This window comes from Trichoderma citrinoviride, assembly GCF_003025115.1.
Source record: "Trichoderma citrinoviride strain TUCIM 6016 unplaced genomic scaffold BBK36scaffold_4, whole genome shotgun sequence".
In the NCBI taxonomy this organism is placed as follows: Eukaryota; Fungi; Ascomycota; class Sordariomycetes; order Hypocreales; family Hypocreaceae; genus Trichoderma; species Trichoderma citrinoviride.
Window position 1 is genome coordinate 54,303 of NW_020194712.1, and position 22,088 is coordinate 76,390.

A 22,088-nucleotide genomic window follows, 5' to 3' on the forward strand; every position below is an offset into this window, starting at 1 on the left:
GACGCGATGATGAAGGGGACTGTTATTGAAGTAGAAGATGGAAGACAATCAAATGAGAGTCGTGGGCTTTTATAATGTTTCAAAGCTGCAGCTTCCTCTATCGGCTCGACTTTCATTGATTCTGAAGCAGGAGTACCCAGGGATCTGTTACACATCTCAACATAAGACCTTCCTTCCAGTCGAATGGTAGTAATTACATGTGTTCCCACGTTAAAGAAATAGGCAGCAGCTAGGTAGGCTATTTATTCTCTCAGTGGCGTGTATTCAAGAGAACAGTATCTACCGGTAGTCCTGATACGAAAAGTTACCTACTGGGGCAAGGGGTGGTGGTTTCAGAAGAGAAGACGCCATGTCTTTGTATTGGAAACGACCTGTGCTATGTGATATAGTTGACGTCTCATGAAGCTTGTAAGGGGATTGCTGCTGATTCCACATACAATGCAAGGCACAACCTCTGATCGCTGCCTTTGGCGCATACTGCTTATGGAAATACCTGTTTCTGGTAATGTACTCATTCCCCTCCAAAAGGCAGTGGGTGCAACTCCAAGGCCTGTGTGACGCGGGATTAATCGTCTTACAGCCCTGGACCAGCGCCTAGCTCTCGACTACTTTCAACAAACAAGATAACAAACCACAAACACACCTTTTTTTTTTTTGCAAAACATGATGCATCACTCCCTCCTCGCCGGGCATTGATCCACTTGCCAAATTTGATACATCAAAGACATGAGGTGTTTCTTGACTAGGAGGCTTACGCCCTTGGTTCAAACTGGCGATTGCTTCCCCTCAGGACACGGCTTTTCTTCACAGCTAATGCCGCATAATTCATGGTACTGTAAGGGCTTGACTGCTTCTTGATAGCTTTATAACTGATGCATTTCTGTAGATGCCTCTCGGCCGGCTATTACCCCGATGTGAGGCGACGGTGGAAACCCACACAATGGGCGCTTCCCTGCCTCGATATCTTGAGATCAAAGTCCACCACAAAGTCCTCGAACGTGCCTACCAAAGCATCAAAGTCATCGGGGCGTATAGAAGACGAAATCCTTCCATTGAATTTCACGGCGAAAAGGCGGACAAGCCGTTCAACTGGCAGCGCCCTACAGCCCGAGAGGACGGCGACCGGCTCCTCATCGAGTGCTTCCCGGGGTCTGACCATGTCCAGCATTATGCCGAGATCATTGCTACGTATCTCAGGATACTCCAAAGCCAAGGGATTATCTTGACCGATCCGTCTGCTGTCTCGTTTGAACGACTGTCTTGCGCGGACACTCAAAGAGCCCTGATGGGTACAAACCTGACAAGATTCCCCCAAGGAGTTGATACCGTCGTCTTGGGCCTCGTACATCGCTTAGAGAATCTAACCGGCCCTGTAGACTGGACAGGCGACGACTGCTTCGCCTGGACGGAGCGCCAGTTCAACAGCCGCAGAGTCGCCTTCCTCGGCTTCCGGCCCTCCTTCTGGGGCGACATCTCAGGCGAGATTGTCCATTTCCTCGCCTGCCATCACGGCGTACGTCAAGTCCTCTACTTTGGCAAGCTCGGCAGCGTAAAGCAAGGCGTGAAGCCAAATACCTGGCTCGCGACAGGGGGAGTGTCGCACGTCCGGGGCCAAGTCGTCGAATGGGAGAATGCGCTTGGCAAGGCCGTTGCGGAAGTTGCTGCGTCTTACACAATCACAGGTCAGCATGTCACTTTAGGGAGTGTTTTGTTTGAGACGAAGGAATGGTTGGCTGGGTTGCCTGAGGCGATTGACTTTGTTGATCCCGAGGTGGGCATGATGGCGCAGGCTGCTGTCGAGAGAGGGATTCGCTTTGGGTATTTGCATATCATCTCGGATAATGTAGCTGAGAAGTATGATGAGGACTTGTCGAATGAGAGGAAGCAGAGCGTCGTTGAGCGGAGGGCGAAGTTGTACCAGCTTGTGCAGGACGTGTTGGGGCATCACTTATACTCGGGTACCTAGGGAGAACTTCTATGCTTCTTCCGTTTTACCTCCATTCTTCTTCATAGAAATCTCACTTGAGAACAGAATGGTATCATAGTCTGCCACGTCCATCACGTCCTAGACTGTTCGCCGAATGCTGGTAAACCCCACGATAGCCCTCCTCCACCTTCTCCCGCAGCCCATGCAGCACAATCTGCGCCAGCCTCGCATTCTTATACAACACAATACCGGCTGGATTCTTTACGTCTAGCAACGCTCCCAAAGCTCCTTCATAACCAGCATCCACCACGCCAGCCGTCACTGAAACGCCCGACCGCCAGAGCGACGATCGGACAAAGACTTGGCCCATGCAGTCCAGCGGTATACGAACCGTCTCGTTGAAGTCGACGAGATATGAGCCCTGGGCAAGCTTGACTGAATCGGCGGTGTCGAATTTTAATTCTGTAGTGCCGGCGGCTTGTCGACGCGTGTTGTCGAAGTCGATTGTGGCCGGTGAGGTCCATCTGAGGACGCGACGCAGGGAGACGTCAACTCCACAAGGCTGAATCTGAGTAGTACATTGCAGGTTACGCACAATTCCGCGCTTGATGATGGATGCTCCGCTAAGAATCATTGTGGAATGTCGATAGTCTGGTAGCTGTACGGAGCGAAACAGCATGAAGCAAACGCGATGTGATCTATGAGCCGCGGTGATGCATGTGCTAATAGACGAGCTGCCTGTTATATGCGCGGGTCTCAGACAATACTGGACATCAAAAGTGTCCGAGCTTCTTTCATTGTGCGGTAGGCCCATCTACTGCTTCCTGCTCATTCTATGCAGATACATACAAGTTTCGTTTACGTGCTGTAGTATACAGAGCCAGGTCCCCGTCAGGATCCAGTCCAGTGTGACCCATTCACGCAATTTGATGTCCAGAATGCCACCCTCAAGCCTAGAGGTCAGATTGATCGTGAAAAATCGCGGCTTTTCCAACATCCGCGTACTCTTTAGCTGAAATCCCCTCCGCAGCCCAAGTCTTCCCTTGTTGCTGCTGCGGGCGAAAGACAAACTGTGCATTCCTACATTAGCATCATGACAGCACCAACGAAACTGGAGGCCATTCAGCATCACTTACATAGATATCAGGCTCAGATCCCGAATCCCAGTTCGTCTGAGTGTCCACACAAGCAGACTTGGTCCCGCAAACGCTCGTGCCCGCCGAGTACTTGTCCTTGTCAAACTCGATATAGTTGTGCCTCAAGCCGCCGCCGCGCCATCGGCTGGACACGGAGCCGCTGTACGACGACGAGGGCGAGTTGTACGATAGCTCCCAGTGGCTCTCGTCGGTGGAGCAGAAGTCGAAGAACATGGTGTTGCTCGACTTGGACTCGACCTTGCCGAGGTCGACGCAGGTCATGCCCGCCTCTGAGACGGTCATGGTCGGCTTGGGCAGGCCACTGCAGTACATGCAGTGGGAGGAGCTGCCGCAGGTGTTCCAGTTGAATTGGACGGGCGAATGAGGCTTGGTGGTGAACCAGACGCAGGCCTTTACTTGGGCGCCTGTGTAGATTGTGAGTATCGTGCTTTTTCTGGTAGATGGATGCAAGTGGCTTACCTGCGCCTGCGAGGACGCCGTTGATGAGAAGAGCAGTGGCCAGGGCCAGAGACTGCATGGAGAAGTGCATCTTGCTCACTGTGAGATGAAGCCTTGTGAAGAATGAGATAGTTGTGCTGGGTGCTAGCTGCTGGTGATGCCTGGCCGATGATGGCTTGTAGCTTTCACCGTGTAAGTGAGAACCAGCGATACATACATATATATATATATATACACGCGCACCCCAACATCATATCCGCACTCATACAACTTGAAGTCATTCGCATATACCGCCAAAAGCTTCTTCAGCTCACCTTCAACGTCCCGTGTCTGCCAAATTGGGCCTAAAGCTGGGCTGATATTGGCCACTGCCGTCTTTTTTTTTTTTTTTTTTTTGTTTTACTCTCGTTTGGCGAATGTGACGATGCAGTGATATTGGCCCCCTTTCAGCCCGCCTTACCCGCGCGTATTGGCCTGGATTCGGACGCAGTATTGGCCCGCTAGTTCGCTAGTCTTTGCGGCCACGAGCCTATGAGGGCATCGGGAACATGCCAATGTTTGCCTCACGGTCAAGATCCTGGAGACTCAAAGATGGGGAACTGTCGGCTGGCTCTTTCTCCTCTTCAGCTTGCGTCGCTTACGAAGGGCTTTCCGCGAGGCTTCACGGGGATCCCGATGGACGACCGTTTTGGGCCACTCTCAGCTCTGTCGCTGCGCTTATTGTTCAGTTGAGGCGCTGCAGTATCATACATCGCTGTGGTCTTGCTTTTGGAGGTTTGGATGAAGACAGAGAACGGTCCAGAACGGCCCGCTTAGTGGCCGATGGACGGGCCTCGACTTGTAGCCAGCGCTTAAACATCAGCTTGGACGGGGGAAAAGAGGTGGTTTGTGAGTATCCGTGATGGAATCGAATGAGTTGAATCTGGAACGAACGTACCTGATGATGATGTTGAAGGATCCAAGATTGAGCATGCTGGACTCTTGGCTCTAGACCAGGTACCTTATGCCCCGAAGTCAACCGTGCCTTCCTCCACTACCTGGTAGCAAGAACCTCGACACCGTTGCACCTTCTTTCGATAGATTGTACGGAGTGTTTGATCCGTGCCTTGGTCACGATGCCGAGAAGAAGCATCCGCCTCTATGCCTGTTTAATTGGATGATATAAACCACGCTTTAGCTGCGAATTGGATCATGTACGATACCATATTCCCTCCTCATCCGGTTCCAATTGCCTTTCTTGATCGACTCACCGTCCCTGATGACTGTCGACTACACTATTATCACATCCCACAATGTCAAGCAATGAATCTGATGGCGAGGGCGGCCAATATCAGGGCTCACAGGCCTTCACCCACATCATCCCCGGTCGCGAAGAGTCCATCAACCCCAACACCGGCACTCTCAACTTTAGTAAACCGCTTCTGCAGCTTCGCGGCCCAATCAGCAGCGCCGACTTTCATCTCGTCCTCTCCTATCAGCCCGGATCAGCCGGGGCCTTTGGCTTGCCGCGGAACTGGAGCTTCGACCTACCGTATGTCGTTCCTGAATCCAGCGTCACCTTCGCGGGCCGAACGTATGCCATTGATTACAATTGGAGTGACTTGGACGGTCACCGATCTGGGCTCAAGTACATGAACAACCACGGCGTTGTTTTTGAGCCAATCGTCCCTCCTCAGCCGTTGCCCACCGGCCAGCCTGGCGAATACGCATACAAGCTCAAGCTTCAAGATGGCTCGATGGACTATTTCGATGCGTTTGGGAGGCCTGTGGCTCGCCAGGATCTCTTCGGAAACAGCTTGCACTACGTCTATCTCGACGGCCAAACCGGGGGAGCCGTCACCTCTGACCCGTGTCTGGACTACATCCTCGACTCTTGGGGCCAAAAGGTGACATTTGAGTACCTGCCTGGCCTTGAAATGCTCATCAAAGGACCAGCAACGCAGCTAACGAGGTTGCGGTTTACTAAAGCCGGAGTTGATCTAGTTACAGACTCAATGGGATTCGATACTCGCTTCACTTACACCAGCGTGCCTGACGTCCCGTCAGTGCTGGAAGAAATCAGCTACCCGACTGGGATGGCTTCCAAGTTTGTCTATTCTGCATTGGACTATCTTGACGGGGGCAACAATGTGCGACATCTTCCTGCAGTGTCCCATCATTATCAGATGAATGCACAAGGGGAGACGCTCAAGCATACAAACTATCAGTACGGGCCGTCTGATGGCCTCACCTTTACCGGAATCTCGATTGGATGTCAATTGTCCGGTCTCACGGACGATCTAATGGATCAAGGTGATGCCAACTACCAGTAAGCGACCCGTAAATATGTGCAAGCAAGATGCAATGCATGGTGCTGACTCTGGCCAGATATGATGTGCTCATTACCCAGCTCGACGGGAGCGGGAAGACACTCGCGGCAACGATGAATCAGTTCAACTATTTGCATCTCCCGGTGGCGGAGCTCAAGTATCTGATTAATGACCAGGGCGGCCTCGCCGCGGCCTACAGGACAACGTACATATACGAGATTGATCCGGACAAACACGCACGCACGACCAACCATGCTCAGCCCACGGAACTTGAATGCTTTCACAGCGTTGGCGACAGCAGTAATGAGAGCTGGAAGAGCATGAAGAAATCAGTCATGAGCTACAATGCTTTTGGTGAGCTCGTCTCGCTGGAAGAGGACATCTATAACAGTGACAGCGCCCAATATGTCGCAACAAGGACGGTTGCCAGGGAATACTACACGTCCCGAGAAATTCGTCTACAGAGGATTAAACGGGAGATTGAGACTGATTTGGTCACTGGGGTTACCTGGGAGACGAACAACACCCTTTCTAATGATGAAAAGACGGTAAAGTCATCTACTGTGTTCTTCAAGGCGTCGTCAGAGGATGCGATGAAGCCGTGGAAGACGACCACCAAGCAATACGATTCCAAGGGCAGAGTCACCAAGGAAATGTCTGCATGGGCTGAAGGAGCTATTTCTCCAGAGGGCAGTGCCAGCTGTTACGAATCCTCAGCTCAGTACAGTTTCAACAATGGATTGCTCACAGTCAAGACGTGCGATTCGATGGGGCTCACGACCTTGCAATATGACATGAAACTCAATGGAGGTCCCATGGTGAAGAAGACGCTTCCTCGTGGGCAAACTGCGAGTTACCAGTATGATACGCTGGGGCGCCTTGTAAAGCACACCGATGCTCTCGGAGGCGTGACCACCAAGTCGTACACTGTCGGTAATTCGTCAATGACAGAGACGTGTTGCGACTCCAAGGGCTACATCACGCAGACCACATTCGATCCTCTCGGCCGACCTGTCGAGATTGCAGACAACGGCGATCCAACGAAGCAGCAACCCGACAGTCCGTCTCGAGTGTTAAAAAAGGACTCGTATGACGGCCTTGGCAACGTGGTATGCACCAAAGATGTAATCGGCCTTGCTACAAATTTTGTGTTTGATGCTCTCGGCCGTGTTGTCCAGCAGACCGACGCGGCAGGAAATGTCCAGGCCACGACCCACGATGACAAGGCGCTGACCATTACGCAAACTCTAAATGGAGATGTTCGCAAAGAGGTCGTTCTGGACAACTATGGCCGGACGATTTCGCAAACTGTGTCTGCCGACTCGGGCAGCGACATGCCGTACCGTCTCGTGCAGGAGACTGTTTACAACGGCAAGGGACAGACGATCAAAGAGACGATTTCTGAGCGAGCAACTGGAAGTTCCGGCGAAATAAAGATTTTGAAAACCATCCTTCACGCGTATGATGCGGATGGGCGCAAAGCATCAGAGACGGTCACGGGCACAGGTGGTACGGGCGAAGACGTCGTAACTCGCCAGTTTGTGTACGACCTGCTCGGCAACCAACATACCTGGTTCAAAGAGGTAAAATACGCGGACGGACGGTCGTTTTCTCAGAAGGGACCAATAACCATATACAACGTGCACGGCAACATTACTCTTCTTCGGAACCAGCTGGGCTTGGAAGAGAAGAACGAATACAACGAGAATGGCTGGCTTACGAAGACAACGCGCTTCGATGGCAGCGCTTTGACCTTTGAGCACGATGCCTGTGGACAGACCGTTCGGACTACCTCTGCCTCTGGGACGACGCAGATTAAATACAGAGTAAAAGGCTAAGTTGAATCATCCCGGTTCAAGGATGCGGTTGTCGAGTATGAATTCTACCTCGATGATTCTCCGCGCACCGTCGACTATGGTGGCGGCCGCGTACAGAGGTATGAGCGAGACTGGACCAGTCGTGTATCAGCAGAAGTCGATGTCTTTGGAACAAGAACGGACATCTCATACGATAATCTCGGCCGCAAGGCGAGCGTATCCTCGCAGGGCGATGTGGTTACCTATCAATACGGCACGTCGAACCACTGCCTGGGGGCATTGGTCGGTTATACCTTGTCGGGCAAGATGCAGTATACGACGAGGATCTCGTATGACGGATTCCAACAGAAGTCCAAGGTCCTGACAGTTGCTCCTGACTCTACTGTCCTTCTGGAGACGACGTATGAAATGAGCAGTCGCGGGACTGTGTCCCGCATTCAGTCCGCATCAGCACATCGGCCAGAGCTCAACAAGAGCCATAGCTGGACTTATGATGGTCTCGGCCAAATGGTGGAGGAGAAGAGCAGCGATGGCCAGACGGAAGATGTACAAACATATGTGTATGACGGAAACCACAACATCGTGTCTCTCACTGTAAACGGCCATACGAGCAACATGACTTACAACGCCATCGACCAGCGAACCGACTCCGGATTTGAGTACGACCCCAACGGCCGCTTGGTCCGCGATGATGCTGGCCGGAAATACATGTTTGACGATGTCGACCACCTCCTTGCCGTCGAAGCGGCCGGCGGAGGCGACAGCAAGTTCGTCTACCACGGCGACGACTCCCTCGCCGGAATCGCCCGCCCACAAGGCAAGACAGCTCTATTCTACACGGGAAACCATGAGATCAACGCCATCAGCCACGAGGCCGCCGGCCAAGCAGAAGACAAAAGCTCCATTCTGCGCAGCAACGGAGCCGTCCTGGCCGCGTATTCCGCCTCGGGCCAAGCATTGCCGACGTACCTCTTTGAGCAGCACGGCTCCACGGCGATGCAACTTACCGGCGAAGAATCCATAGCCATCACGTACGATGCGTACGGCGCCCACTCATCTACTTGTCCACTAGAGCCGCAGACCAGCTTCGCCTTTGGCCAAGAACTCGTCGACTCTCTCAGCGGCGTCGTCTATCTCCGCTCGCGCTTCTACCAGCCCGACATCAAGGCTTTCCTGTCCATGGACTCGCACTTGGTCGAGAACCGCTATGCCTACTGCCAAGGCGATCCTGTCAACTTCTTTGACCCAACGGGCCACTTCTCCTTGCGCAGGATGCTCACCGCCGTCGTCGGGGCCGCTGCCGCCGTGGGCATCACCTTTGCCACGCTTGGCAGTGCCCTGCCGGGAGTGGTGACTGCGGGAGCCGTCGTAATCGGAGCGTCCGAGGCTACGGCCGCCGTGGCCTCTTCGGTAGTGACGGGAATGGCCGCAAGCGCGGCAGGCAACGTGGCGGGAAGCCTCGTCACCACGACGCTCAACTCGGCCGCCGGCGACGAATGGGGGTACACTGGGAGCGGGCTGTTACAAGACGTCCTATCTGGCGCTCTGGGGGCGGCTACGGCTCCCTTTGTGGGCATCGCGGGGGCCCGAATCGGGGCTTCGCTGACGAATGCCGGTTACAGGACTGGCTGGGCCAGCGGCGCAACCATCGCGACGAGCATCGTGGTGGATTTCGGCGTCCAGCGGACCGTTGCCTCGGCCTTCGGGCAGCCCTTTTTCGAGGAGCAGACGCTCACCTACGCCGTGACGGCGGTCCTGATTGGAGTGGCCGTTGGCCGCGTAGGACAGCGCCTCAACGACAACCGCCGGGTCCAGGCGATCGAAGCGGAGGGTGCGACGCGTGCCCAGGCGGCGGAGCTCGTGAAAATGCAGAACAGGTGCGAGTTTATCAAACCGCCTGTCGATTCAAGCGCCGCCTGGAGCGAAATCACGCGGTATTGCAAGGATGGGATCAAGAACTACTTCAAAAGAGGGCCTGGACCTGATCCTCATGGGGGAGGAGACGTTGGGATTCCTCTGCTGACGTTTGATCGCAAGCGCAATGCCTACAGGGTGTGATTTATTGTGGCAGGGCTATGGACAGAATTTGGAGGTGAATAAAAGGCGTTCTTTATCAAGTTGAATATATCGACTCTTGCCATTCGACTCCTCATCACTTCGTGCGCAAAGTGAAGCAATGCTTCAGTAAGGTACGTGTGCTTCGTCCGAGCTTCGGCTCCGTGTGGGGCCGAATTCGACCGGGTCCGGCCCGCAAGTAGCGGATATCACCCCATTTACCTACCCATCTGGCAGTGCGGGGAAAGCCAGGACTGACTAATTGGAAATAAGGGTCGTGGCCGCTCGATGCTTTTCATCTCGACATGTGATTACGCCAATGAAGCTATAGCCAGTGAAGACACCACAGTTTTCGAGCTTAGAATCTCCATTCGGCGTCGTAATCAAAAGCCACATCAGCCTCACTCCAACCACCGCGATGCAACAACTCAAACCACAAGTTGAGGGCATCAAAGAAACTCAAGAAACGAGTGATTACATATATGAAAAATAAAGATAAAACGCCACCCCGCACGGGCACCACTTTCCCAAATCAAGTTCTCCCTTCACCCCCCTTTAATGGCGCCCCTCATTCCCGCATGGGAGACAATTGGCTGCTTTATAAGCCAGAAGAAAGAAAAGATTCGATGGCACAATTGTGTCCCAACCCCCCTCTATAGCACGCTCTAATCAGTATTTATCAGCTTTTGTTTGGTAACTCATTGATTCCATTCATTCAATATGTGACGTTAGGGAGACAGAGGCGGTTGCGCAATGCGCTCCTCAAGCGTCGCCATCGCTATATAAAGACAAAAAAAACCTTCATCTAATTCCCTCCCCCATCGACTTATACCTCAACCCTCACTCCCATTTCACAAACTCAACTCACATTCCTCATCCCATCCATCACTCTCTCCCCGACCCCGCAAGTCCTAAAAACCCAGAAAAGCAAGGTCAAAAAGTAATAAAATGGCACCACCCCCCTTCTACGCCATCATCTCCGGCGTCGGCTCCGGCACAGGCGCCTCCCTCGCCCGCCTCTTCGCCCGGCAGTCCTACGCCGTCGTCCTGCTCTCCCGCAAGCCCTCCTCCTACGAGCCCTTTGTCGCCGAGATCACCGCCGCCGGCGGCACCGCCATCGGCATCTCCGCCGACGCCGCCGACCCGGCCGCCGTCGACGCTGCGTTTGAGCGCATCGCGCGCGAGCTGCCCGACTCGAAGCTCGCTGCCGCCGTGTACAATGGGCACGCGGGCATGGCGAGGAAGCCCTTCTTGGAGATGAAGCTGGAGGAGCTCGAGACGAGCCTCAAGACAACTGCGTGAGGCCTCCTTTTATTTTATTTTATTTTATTTTGTTTTTATTTTTTTTTCCCCTCCTTATACCCCCATAAATTCTCACTTACATCTCCTCCTCTACCTCCTCCTCCTCATACACCTACACATCCACATACACCTCGGCACATCTTTATATACCATCTGCGTAAGACTAACAAGGGGGAAATTAATAGCAACGGCCTCTTCATCTTCGCCCAAAAAACCATCCCCCTCCTCCTCGCCTCCGTCCCCTCCTCCCCCCATCCACCAACCCTCCTCGTCACCGGCGCCACCGCCTCCGTCCGCGGCTCCGCCTTCTTCAGCACTTTCGCCGCCGGCAAGTTCGCCCAGCGCGCCCTCACCCAGTCGCTCGCGCGCGAGTTTGGCCCCAAGGGCGTGCACGTCGCGCTTGCTGTCATCGACGGCGGCATCGATACCCCCTGGGGCAAGGATAGGGTTGTGAATAATGGGGTGGAGGATGGCAAGATTAGTCCTGATGCCGTACGTACTTTTGCCCTCGGATTCGATTATATGTGCCAGAGAGAACTAACAGGATGCAGATTGCGGAGAGTTACTGGCACTTGCACACTCAGCCCAGGTCTTGCTTCACTCAGGAACTGGACATTCGTCCCTATGTGGAGAAGTGGTAGAAACATACTGCGTTTGTGTGTGATGTACTAAAACAATACTAGAATAATAAACATGAAGAATAAACATACAAGCCCCGTAAGCTCTTGGCAGGTATTGGTGTGTGTCTCAAGAGTTGCTATTCGTGGACGAAAGAGTGTTGCATCCCAGCATCTCTCAGACAGAAAAAGTCGTAAAGGGTCATAATCGTTCGTGATTAACACGTCCAGTCCCAATCTTCCAATACAATAACACTACAAGCGAACCCAAACAAAGGAAAGGTGTAAAAGCACAAAAGGTATAGGCGGTCGATCAAATCTCCGATTCCACGTCCGGCTTCCGTCCGTTCAGGGACCCCATCTTCTTCACCTTGCGGACCGCAAACTTGGCCTCATTCTTGGCAAACTGCGCATTGCGCATGGGCAGCCACTGCATCAACCCGCGGTGCTTGCGGTGCAGATCCCGGCTCTTCTCCTTGTAGTTCTTGTACGCTCGGATCGGGTTCTTGCTTCCAGTGCTGGCGGTGCTGTTCCTTGATGCGTTGGATGCACGGCTGTCCAAGGAATAGCGCTCGTCGTTTCCGTCGGATGGCGCGGAGCCATAGGTCGGATCAGTCTCAGCTCTGCGCATTCCATCCACATGGGGGGCGTCTTCATCATCGTCTTCGTCGTCCTCATCCGTGTCTATCTCGAAATGCTCATGCCCTTCAGTATCAGCGCTGGACATGGGCCTGTTCATCGCACTCGCCGGATCTTGGCCAAACGCTCCGGACCAGTCGGTACCATCCTTGGAAAGCCAGCGGGCTTTTTCCTTGTCATCGGCTTGAGCAAGCACATCTCTGCCCTGCGTCAGAGATTCGTCGTGGAGCTTCTGCGTCAATGGAGGGACTTCGGGCTGCACTTCGAGCTGGCGCACGCCCTCGGCGTAGCAAGCTTCCCAAGTCTCAATCGTTTCGCGAGTATCGTTGTCGGAGACGAATCTGAAGTGATCCAGGTCAGTGCCGGCAGAGAATCGACCCCTAAAGCGAACGCGTCCAATTTCTTGTATGTTCAAGTCAGGAACGGTAGTGTAGTTCTCCTGCGTGATATAGTTCTGCGATAGGCGCAGGGGGTTGTCGCATTTCCACAAAGGAATGTCAAAGTCCTTCTCCTCATTGTCCACCAGCTCCAGTAGCCACAGAGCAGCAAACGCATCGGCTCCCCGTTTGCCAGCGGGATGAAACTCCATAAAGATCGGAGACTTGTATCTGAACCGCACCGGCAGACGAAGCTTCTTCTCGCCCTCGGGGGCGCTGATATCAAACTTCATGCCGTCGCCCTCGCGAGAAGACCGATCCCTCTTGACATTAGCAGAAGAGCCTCCTGTTCGCAGTCGGATTCGGACTTTGTTTGCTGGTGCGTAGTTGGTGACCGTGATTGTGTCTGACAAGAACTCAAAGGTTCCAATGTCCCAGCCCAGTTGCGAAGGTGGTAGCCTGAGTTCAACAGACCTGAAGAGAAGAGAGATGCGGATACGGCCGAAGCCAATGCCACCATCAAGAGGATACCATCGGGTCACCTGGCTACTAGTCTGCATGATGTCCGACAGCTTGAGGGGAACAACGCCGATGATGGGGTCATGCTCTCTGTTACGGGAGTCACGAACCGCAACAGTGACGATGCAGGAGCGCCAATCACGGACAAACTTTTCGGTCCCAGCGTTGAAGATGGGTTGCGATGACACGACCTTGGTTCGCGTCTTGTACACCAGGTCATCGTTGACGAGAATGGTGCAGTAAGAGCTTGGCAGCTTCTTGCTCTGCTCTTCCTTGACTTCGCCAGCCTCTGGTCTCGCTGGCTCATACTCCCTGCCCTTGCGGTTCCCCTGGGAGCCTTTGACGTTGGCCAGCTCCAGGCCCACAATCTGGTGAACCACGACGCTGAGGATGCCAGAAGGCCAAAGAGGGTCTGGCGGAGTATGGACGACGGCATCTTCCTCGGCATTCTGGATCGTGCCCACGTCTGGTTGGAACTCTGGCTTGTCGCCCAGTTCCTTGACCACATTGGGGTTGTGACCATCGGTGCGCAGCGCTTTGCGGAACTGCGTCTTTCCGAAGAATCCGACTTCCCAGTGGAGCTCGCCAGGCATGGTGCTCTCAGCTTTGAGGCCCTTGAGAGTCGACACATATTGGAACATTTTGCCAGGGTGCTGGATGAGCTCTTGGATGCTCAGCTCAATCTTGCCCACCTCGTCGTCTGCAGACGATCGGTCGCTGTCCCACAGCTCCACCGAGAGCTGTTCGTCGGCCTTGATCAGGTCGCTGGTGACGAGGAGGCCACAGGCCTCTTCGAAGATGGGGTTGAGGTTGTCTTGAACGACGCGGGTACAGAACATGGGCTTGCCAAACTTGCTCCAGCTGATGGTGATGTATGGATCGGAGCCGCCACCCTTGCTGCCACGCTGATCCTGTTTGCTGAGGCCCGTGGCCTTGTGAATTCTGAGGAAGAGGACTCCAAGCGCCTCGGTATCCTTCTTGATATCATCTCCCGAGAGCATTTTGCTAATGTCCAGGGTCAAGCTCTTGGGCGCAACGTACATGGAAGCCGCAGCACTGATGGCCCAGTTGACAAAGTTGGAGATGAGAGGCAGGTTCAAGATATTGACGCCTTTTTCGACCATGGGAGTACAACCAGCTTGGACCTTGGGAACGCCCATCAAGGTTATGGTCATCGTCTTGAGGAACGGTGGCTCAGGGCTCAACTGCAGGCGGACACGCGCGGTCGCAACAAGGCCAACCAGTTCAACCCAGATCGGAAGAGGGACGCCAAAGAGGCCTTTGAGTCCCAGGTAAAAGACAATCTGCATGCCCATGTTCCTGGCCTTGGAGGAGACATCAGTCCCCGATGGCTTGGCATGATAGGCAACGGAAACCTCCATATTATAGAAGGCTCCAGCCTGTGACACGGCCGCGAGTTCATCTTCGTCCATTTTCTCTTCGTTCTCCTTGTGAATCTCGTCCTTGATATCTTGAACATGGGAGTCGGGAAGAGCCCTCATGTTGAGAATGCGGATAGGATTGTTTCCCTGGGAAATGTCGGCCACTCGTACGTGCTCGATGATTCCTGGAACGGAAGCGGCCATGACATCTTCTATGCTATCGAAGAGTTAGCCTTCAAATTCATCAATGGGAAGGGCATGTGATGAAAGATCAGCACTCACGTATCTGCAACGCCGGCAAACATTTCAGGATTAATCATGCCCCAAAAGACGCCGATTGCGGTATTCATCCACTCGACAGATTCGGGGATCAAGTTGACGGTGGCGGTCTCGCCACGATCTTGCTCGCTAGCCCACTCCATATCGCGTCCCTGGCGGATCAGCTCCTTCACCCACAGATGGACGCCCGAAGTAACGCAGATGGCCAGGGGTATCAGGCCAAGCATCCGGCCACCAAACAGTCGGCCAAAGAAGACGATGCCCATGAAGATTCCGGCGCATAGCAGGTTTGAGCGCAGCTCGAGATTGGCAAACATGGGCTCGTAGCTGACCGAGGGCGTCTTGTAGAACAGGACAGACGTCTTTTCGCTGCGAATAGGCACATCCGATGTTGAACCTTCTTGAATAGGATCCGGAGGCGCAGTCACATCTTGAGCATGGCGGTACTCTTCGCCAGACTGCTGAGATGAGGCGGCGATTGTAGCAGGCTTTCCCAGATTTCCGTTGGGAATGGACAACTGCGTGGAGGTTAGTCGAACACAGCGCTCTTGGACCCATGCAAGGGAATTAGACTGCATACCTGAGGGTTTTCCACGGCTTCGGTAAAGTCCATGTCCGCATCACGAATCTCAACATCCTTTCCAGTGACGGGATCGCGCACCGTGCGTGTTCCCTTCTGCTTGCTCAGCTCATTGCGATGCGTCTTGACGTCCGGGTTCCGCTTGTTACGCTTGAGGTCGGCGTCTATCTCGGCGTCTCGCTTTTTCTTGTCGGCATCGAGACGTTGCATGAATTCCTGGACATTGGGCACGCGGTTCCTCGCGCTGTAGGGCTGCGCGCCCGAGGGCACGGCAGGTTCGTCGACGTTCATGATGGCGCCGGATCAAAGCCGTATCTCTGGTTGAGAATGCAAGACAGCAGTCGCCTCTTTCAGTGTTCGATGTTGAAGGCCCGAGGAGTCTTACGAACGATGGAATCCGGATTTGTGATATCACAGAATCACGCGCCTGAGATCTAGGTGACGATGACAATGGGTGAAATGCAGATATACACGTATGAGCTCAGCTCCCTCTCTGACAGCATTCAACGGGGCAGCCACAACACATGCATCAACGCAACGGCCTTGGCAAGAGCCGTACAGTAGATAAAGATTGCAATGATCGACTGACGAGGTGGACAAACTCAATTTGACCGCGTGTTGCATGGCCGGCCAAGATACTTATCTCGCGCTGCCCCGAGCCAGCCGTGGCAAACGTTGACAAACACAGCTGTGGGAGCTGCAAGCCTGATCCGCACCAGCTTCACTTCGATGACGTATGGTGATGCCCGCCAGCTGCCCCAAGGTGACCAGCTAGGGAAAAGCGCGTCAGACGATTTGGTGGGGATTTAGTGTCCAGCTCGCTGTTACGGATAGATTAATTGTGTGTGTGTGATGTGTGTCTGTTTGCTTGACGATAGTATTGGTGGTACTATCACGCAGCAGAGGCTCTGGCATCTGGCACCTTTCGTCATACTGGCGATTGAGGCACCAGCGTTCGTGGCTCGATGATGCTCCAATCACTGCGAGAGGACGGTGCCTCTGGGTGCGATTTGACCGAGCGCACACTGTGGGATCTGATAGACGTCTGGTGCTGCATTCACATTTGCTGCATATGCTGTGATTCCCTCCCTGTCAGCACTCGCAACGATGCAACGTGAGAGACCAGCCAAGTCGACAGCCGAGAGTGATGTCTTCATGTCTCGGATGATGCCAACGTGTCGCACAAGAAACCGTCGTCAGGAAAAATCGAGAAGACTGAAGAAAAATCCAGGCCATCAGCTCAACCTTGCCCACGTTGCAGCGCCAAGATCGCCAGCCTAAGAGATCTCGGAAATGGGCCTCTTGGGAAGCGATCGGCTCGATATTGCGTAGATGGCGCGAGTGGGGAGGCCGGAGCTGAAAGAAGCTTGCAGTTTAGTCCCGGCGCTGAGCCACATTTTCGATAAGACTAGAGCAGGGAAAAAACCAAGGAGGAAGAGCTTGGGAGCTTTGCTTGTTTTCGGAGAGCTTGTCCCGAGCTGGCCGATTCTCGATGATATGATGATGTTGTTTGCTGCGATGGTACCGTAGAACGTGGCATGAAACAGGAGAGGATCGATGAAGTGCAGATGCTATCGCGAGATCAATGTGACGAGATCGCCGATGACTCAGCAGGGGAGATGACAAGTGGGCACCAGCATTGCAGAAGAGCAGAAGCTCCATCACTTACCCGGCATCACCTTTGAAAAGCAGTGGAACATCTGGACAAAACACATCCAGGTCAAGAGAAGGAAAAATCCCTTATAATTCTTTGGCATCGAGTGTAAGAGGCCGGAAACAAAATGTAAATGCTTTTGTAACTCCTTGGAACGCCAGCATGATTCTCTTACGCGCGCTTCATGCATCTTCATCAACAACATCATCGGCTTTGGCTTTGGCCTGGAACTCGGCTTCAGCCCTGGCCAGAGCTTCATCCGCCCGAATGGCCGCATCAATGCTCATCTGCAATGTCGAGATCTCGTCTCCGCTCAACCAGCGCCTCTCCCCCTTCACCATGCAGCTCATGTCCTTCTTCCCTCCCTTTTCCCACTCTCCATCCATCATCCAGTACAGCGGAACCTCGTACCCGTCTGGATCAGCCAGCTTGTTCTTCAGCAGACTGCCGTTGTACCACAGCAACTTGTCCTCTTCGTCCGGGTGCGCAATGACAAAACTGCAGACGGCCTTCGCATCGGCATCATCCTCCTTTTCCCACCCGACAATCGAACCGTAGTGCTTCTCAAATTCATATCTTGATCCCGCAAGCTCCAGTCCGAGCCACCATGTCTCCTTATCCCCATACGTGATCTGGTATGACACTTCGTCCCGCACGTCGTTTGTATTCTGCCATGAGATATGGAGCAGGCCAACCAAGACTTCGGTTCGAGACTTGTCAAGAACCACAACCCCTGAGTCGCACTCCTCGGCGTAGTCTTCGGTCCACACGAGAGACTTGTTCATCGCCGGCGATGGCTCCTTGATTTGGTCTTTCCACCACTCGTGTCTGTCTTGAAAAGAATGCTGCCATAGTAATCTATCGTGAAAGAGGTATGCTCCGTTATCGACGTAGGCCCGCTGCTGAAAGAGCACTTCTGGGGATTGGAGGAAAACGGCATCGGCGTCGACAAGAATGACATGTTCGAACTTCGATGCTAGAGCAGCAAACGCCTTGATGGCCCACCCCTTTCTCCGCAGACGCAATATAGTATCGTCAAGCACCGTCCATACATTTAGGAGTTCTGTGTTATTCGTCTTGTCGAGGGACAATAGGGCGTCGCGGCGGTATTCGGGCAAGTCTCCATCTCCAGCATAGGCCAGCTGGATCGGCAATGAGCAGCCAAGAACATCTCTGAGAGTCGAAATCAAATGTCCCGTAAATCTGATTTGTGATTCGCTTCCTCCTGCTGGGATCACGATGCCCCTGGAGCCTTTGGTGAAAGAGCGCCGCAAGTCGCTCAGGGGTGTTTCGGAGCCCTTTTCTCCAGGTGCCGGGTTGAGAAATGGAAAGAGGGAGCTGGCCGTTGTCTCAATAGCTGCAAGCAGCATCTCCTTCTCCTTTTCGCGTAGCTCGGATCCCAATGGTCCATCAAGGTCAGTGATCCATCGAGTCAAGTTTCGAGACCGCTGACCAGATTCCCAGAACTTGTCTTTATATGGCGGCTTGATCGGATTTCTTTGGTAATATTTCGATGTCCTCAAGATGTCCCTGAGAGACTCGTTGATACGTAACTGTGCATAAACGCCATCTATGACAGCATCGCGGGCGACGTTTCCGAAGGCATAGCAAAGAGCAATGGTAACGACAGCGAGAAGAACGAACTTGCCCGGTGAACGATCAAAACAAGCGCAAAAGCGAGTGGAAATTCGAAGCATAATGATATAAACGACACACAAACAGTGACAAATAGTAATCAAGAAAAAAATAGGATCAACAAATAAGGGGCAGGAAAAGAAACAGAGCAAAGCTACGAACCGTCAAAGGAAGAGCGGACCGATCCTAAGGAGCTGCTACCTCCACGCCACAGGGATGGAGACTGACGGTTCCGACGGTTGAAGGAAGACCAGACAAAGCACCGCTTGACCGGGTTGTTGGAATGAGGGCTGAGATTTTCCCTCTGCGCTCTGCTCTTGTGGTTTCCGTGCCGCGACTCCAGTCTCCCAACCATCAATGGCTGCCGCGTAACTCCCGGATCCCACATGTCGGACTACGAGCCACTGGGACGACTAGCGAGAAACCTTGTTCTCGTATTGCCTCACTTCTATTTCTGCTCTATCCGCGGCATCCTATCCAGCGATCTAGAACCCCCACAAGCCGCTCCGTCGTATCTATCCACGAGATCCATGCTTAAATCCGCTACGTTGTCAAGAGATCGCAAATCCTAGTGTTTCAGATTGCCGCGTTGTCCTTGAAAGGGCGCGTGTCCGAGATGCGTATTTGCTTACAAGTACATACATGTATTCCGGGATGACGACCACGCTTTACTGCGCCACGCAACCCACATTTACAGACTCGTCAGCCCTGTTGGATGCTCCTGTTAAACTCCGAACTGGACCCGAAAACGCGGGAAACGGGATGCAAAACAAGGCAATGTTTACAGAGTATCCTGCGCAGAAGATGGTGCGGCGGAAGCATCGACCTCACTCTGAAGCTTACTGCAGCATCTCGGCGGCAGACCGATTGAATGTCACCTAGTGTGCCGGGGTGTTCTAGTAATCCGAAAATGACCCCTGTCACATCGAACAGGCTCTTTACGATTCTGGTAACCTCCGGTGTTATATCGACAAGTCTTGTGCTCAATTGTCACTCTTTGATAGTACCAGCAGTTACATCACGATTCATGGTGCTGTAGCTTTAAATCCCTCTGCTGTCCCTCGCGCAAAATACTACTGCAGAATAACAAACGCACAGGTCTAAGAATCAAATATATATTACTGTCAGTATGAAAACCTGTCTCGTCGGCCATTACCGAAATTTGTATTGAATCGTGGACAACCCTCTGATTGACCATAGGTAGAAGGGGATGGACATACCAGATACCTCAGCTATTCTTCTACAGAGGGCTCCGACTGAATATTCTCAAATCTATTGTGACTACCCTTATTTGAGCCGAAGGGAGATCGCAACCAGCCTTCCAGACCTCGTCCTACCCTGCTATGGCAACCCCGGAACATCTGCCACGCTATTGCTCACTTGTGCAAATACCAGATGCGTACATTTAGCCCGTAATCCTGCATCTCCATCTCACTACCAGGGATTCAGACATACCAGGGAGTCAGACATCACGAGTCTATGGACTCAGTTTTGGGTCGTGCGTCCAACCAAACCCCGGCTAGAACAGACTCTTGGCAAACAATATTCCAGACATATATATCACTACTTTAACAAGATAGACTACCCCATGTGCTTGCTTTAGACAAGGTTTTCAAAGGACCCTGCTGAACTCGGGCCGCGGTTTATCACAAATAGCCCCCGAGCCCCTCGGAGGACCTTCGGCAATACCTCCCTCACAATTTCGACATTAAGCGATTCACTAAGTAAGTATTCTTTATAATGTTCGATGTGTTAAGAATTCCTGTAGGCCTGCATTGCCATATCAACAAGCAGTTCAGAGATATAGGTTTCTGGGTGTGAAACGATCGACTCTGTCCCATCGGAGCAAAAGACCAGTAGTAAAGAACGTGAAACCCAAGAGGGAACGACTATCCCCTAATAAACGTCTGCTCCGAATGTTCTTGGCAGCTGCGCACTTCTGAAGCTTGACTCAGCATGAACAGGGGAGTGGTTTCTTGTTGACTCGTCGTCTTCAGAACAAGTATGATATTCCGTGTGGTTAATCTGTTTCTACCTATATCAGAGACATAGCTTGCACTACAGGCTAAATGAGATAAATTTTACAGACTATATTAAGCTAACTGCAAAATGACCATGGCCTATGGCCGAACCAACAAAAAGCCGATACTGAAATACGGCCGCTAGGGGTCCCAGATCGATAATGAGTATAAACGCCGACTACTTCTTGCCTACTCTAGATTGCCAGCTACAGAGAGGACGTTCCAACAGATTTTGAGTGCTCTGTTTGATCGTTTGAATAATTGGGTTGGTCCCGACCGAATATCCAGGAGCAAACCGCAGACCCGATACTCGTGATTCACTCGTATGATAAAGATCAAGGGCGTCAATTCTCTGTCAACGATGGAATGAGGGGGCACAATTACAAGGGAATGTGGAAGCTTCGAACTCATCAGCCGTTACACCATCTTCCCTGCGTTTACTGGAGAATGATGTCCATCCGATCTTCCTATTCTCTATGGCGTCTAGTGCAAAGCCCGGGTCAGCAGTGACACTCGCAGAGTCTTGCTCTGTTTCTCTGACGAACGCGCTAACTGTTGGTAACTGTGCCTATATTGTGTTCCATTCTACCGATTTCGTGCTTCATACGACTCGTACATGTCCAGGGCCTACCAATTAGAATGCCTCGCTTCTCGGTGTTAAGCTTGAATTTGAGGCTGTGCCTGATGCGCTGGACAAAGGCGAAGGATCAGGAGAAGCGGCCCCGTTGGACCCCGCATTAATCGATCCTGAAGTTCACTTCATGTGACAAGCTTATACTAAACCTGAGTCCTGCTGAGCAAACTTATAGGACCTCGGTATCTGCCTTGCGCCCATCATGCCAACATAGCCTTGTCTCCTTCCCAACCCTCACTTCTGGAAGATTTAAGGTCTTCTGTTCGCTACCCCTCTTGTTACCTTTTATTGACTATGACAGTTTTGCTATTCCCTTTCAGAAGAATAAAGCAACCATAGACCCGTGAGCGATCAAAAGGGCAACTAAGGATCTCAGAGGTGTATTACATAGCCACAACTGGATGCAGCTTCGTGATGAAGCCTCAAAACCTCACTCATTGTGGTGTGGGAATTATTCATTTTATTGGTGAATTTTGAATCTCGACTGATCTAATTGTTTCAAGAATGAGGTAACATGAATGTTTGATGCTCATAATTTCGTTTCTTAAACCGCCTTATCTAGACTCCGTGATGCTTCAGCAATGATGCCTTGAATGCACCAAATCTGAGGCGAGCGCCTCTGGTGCCTGGGTAAGCTGGGGAAGGTACAGATACCAGTAAGCCTTAGAATGGCCAACACGTCCCGTAGCATCGCAGCCCAATTTCTGAGGACGTCGCCTCCTCAGCGCTAACAAGCAAGTACAGCT

General features: G+C 52.6%; 7 protein-coding genes across 7 annotated transcripts; 3 read left to right on the forward strand and 4 right to left on the reverse strand.

The window, feature by feature from the left end:
- Nucleotides 1–940: 940 nt before the first annotated feature.
- Nucleotides 941–1,966, forward strand: BBK36DRAFT_1167102 (hypothetical protein; the record flags this gene model as incomplete). Its single annotated transcript, XM_024894999.1, has 1 exon — nucleotides 941–1,966. The coding sequence occupies one exon, from the start codon at nucleotides 941–943 to the stop codon at nucleotides 1,964–1,966; it is 1,026 nt and encodes a 341-aa protein (XP_024751118.1).
- Nucleotides 1,967–2,039: 73 nt separating this feature from the next.
- Nucleotides 2,040–2,561, reverse strand: BBK36DRAFT_1167103 (putative dUTPase; the record flags this gene model as incomplete). Its single annotated transcript, XM_024895000.1, has 1 exon — nucleotides 2,040–2,561. The coding sequence occupies one exon, from the start codon at nucleotides 2,559–2,561 to the stop codon at nucleotides 2,040–2,042; it is 522 nt and encodes a 173-aa protein (XP_024751119.1).
- Nucleotides 2,562–2,880: 319 nt separating this feature from the next.
- BBK36DRAFT_1167104 (hypothetical protein) lies at nucleotides 2,881–3,613 on the reverse strand (the record flags this gene model as incomplete). The annotated part of the gene is made up of 3 exons (XM_024895001.1): nucleotides 2,881–2,997; nucleotides 3,064–3,488; nucleotides 3,544–3,613. The coding sequence occupies 3 exons, from the start codon at nucleotides 3,611–3,613 to the stop codon at nucleotides 2,881–2,883; spliced, it is 612 nt and encodes a 203-aa protein (XP_024751120.1).
- A 1,201-nt stretch (nucleotides 3,614–4,814) lies between these two features.
- Nucleotides 4,815–9,706, forward strand: BBK36DRAFT_1167105 (hypothetical protein; the record flags this gene model as incomplete). The annotated part of the gene is made up of 3 exons (XM_024895002.1): nucleotides 4,815–5,830; nucleotides 5,890–7,657; nucleotides 7,691–9,706. The coding sequence occupies 3 exons, from the start codon at nucleotides 4,815–4,817 to the stop codon at nucleotides 9,704–9,706; spliced, it is 4,800 nt and encodes a 1,599-aa protein (XP_024751121.1).
- A 945-nt stretch (nucleotides 9,707–10,651) lies between these two features.
- BBK36DRAFT_1114437 (NAD(P)-binding protein) lies at nucleotides 10,652–11,646 on the forward strand (the record flags this gene model as incomplete). Its single annotated transcript, XM_024890028.1, has 3 exons — nucleotides 10,652–11,001; nucleotides 11,191–11,497; nucleotides 11,557–11,646. The coding sequence occupies 3 exons, from the start codon at nucleotides 10,652–10,654 to the stop codon at nucleotides 11,644–11,646; spliced, it is 747 nt and encodes a 248-aa protein (XP_024751122.1).
- A 286-nt stretch (nucleotides 11,647–11,932) lies between these two features.
- BBK36DRAFT_1193846 (hypothetical protein) lies at nucleotides 11,933–15,689 on the reverse strand (the record flags this gene model as incomplete). Its single annotated transcript, XM_024896824.1, has 3 exons — nucleotides 11,933–14,756; nucleotides 14,822–15,336; nucleotides 15,399–15,689. The coding sequence occupies 3 exons, from the start codon at nucleotides 15,687–15,689 to the stop codon at nucleotides 11,936–11,938; spliced, it is 3,627 nt and encodes a 1,208-aa protein (XP_024751123.1).
- Nucleotides 15,690–17,234: 1,545 nt separating this feature from the next.
- On the reverse strand, nucleotides 17,235–18,749 carry BBK36DRAFT_18235 (glycosyltransferase family 71 protein; the record flags this gene model as incomplete). Its single annotated transcript, XM_024897851.1, has 1 exon — nucleotides 17,235–18,749. The coding sequence occupies one exon, from the start codon at nucleotides 18,747–18,749 to the stop codon at nucleotides 17,235–17,237; it is 1,515 nt and encodes a 504-aa protein (XP_024751124.1).
- Between the last annotated feature and the right edge of the window lie 3,339 nt (nucleotides 18,750–22,088).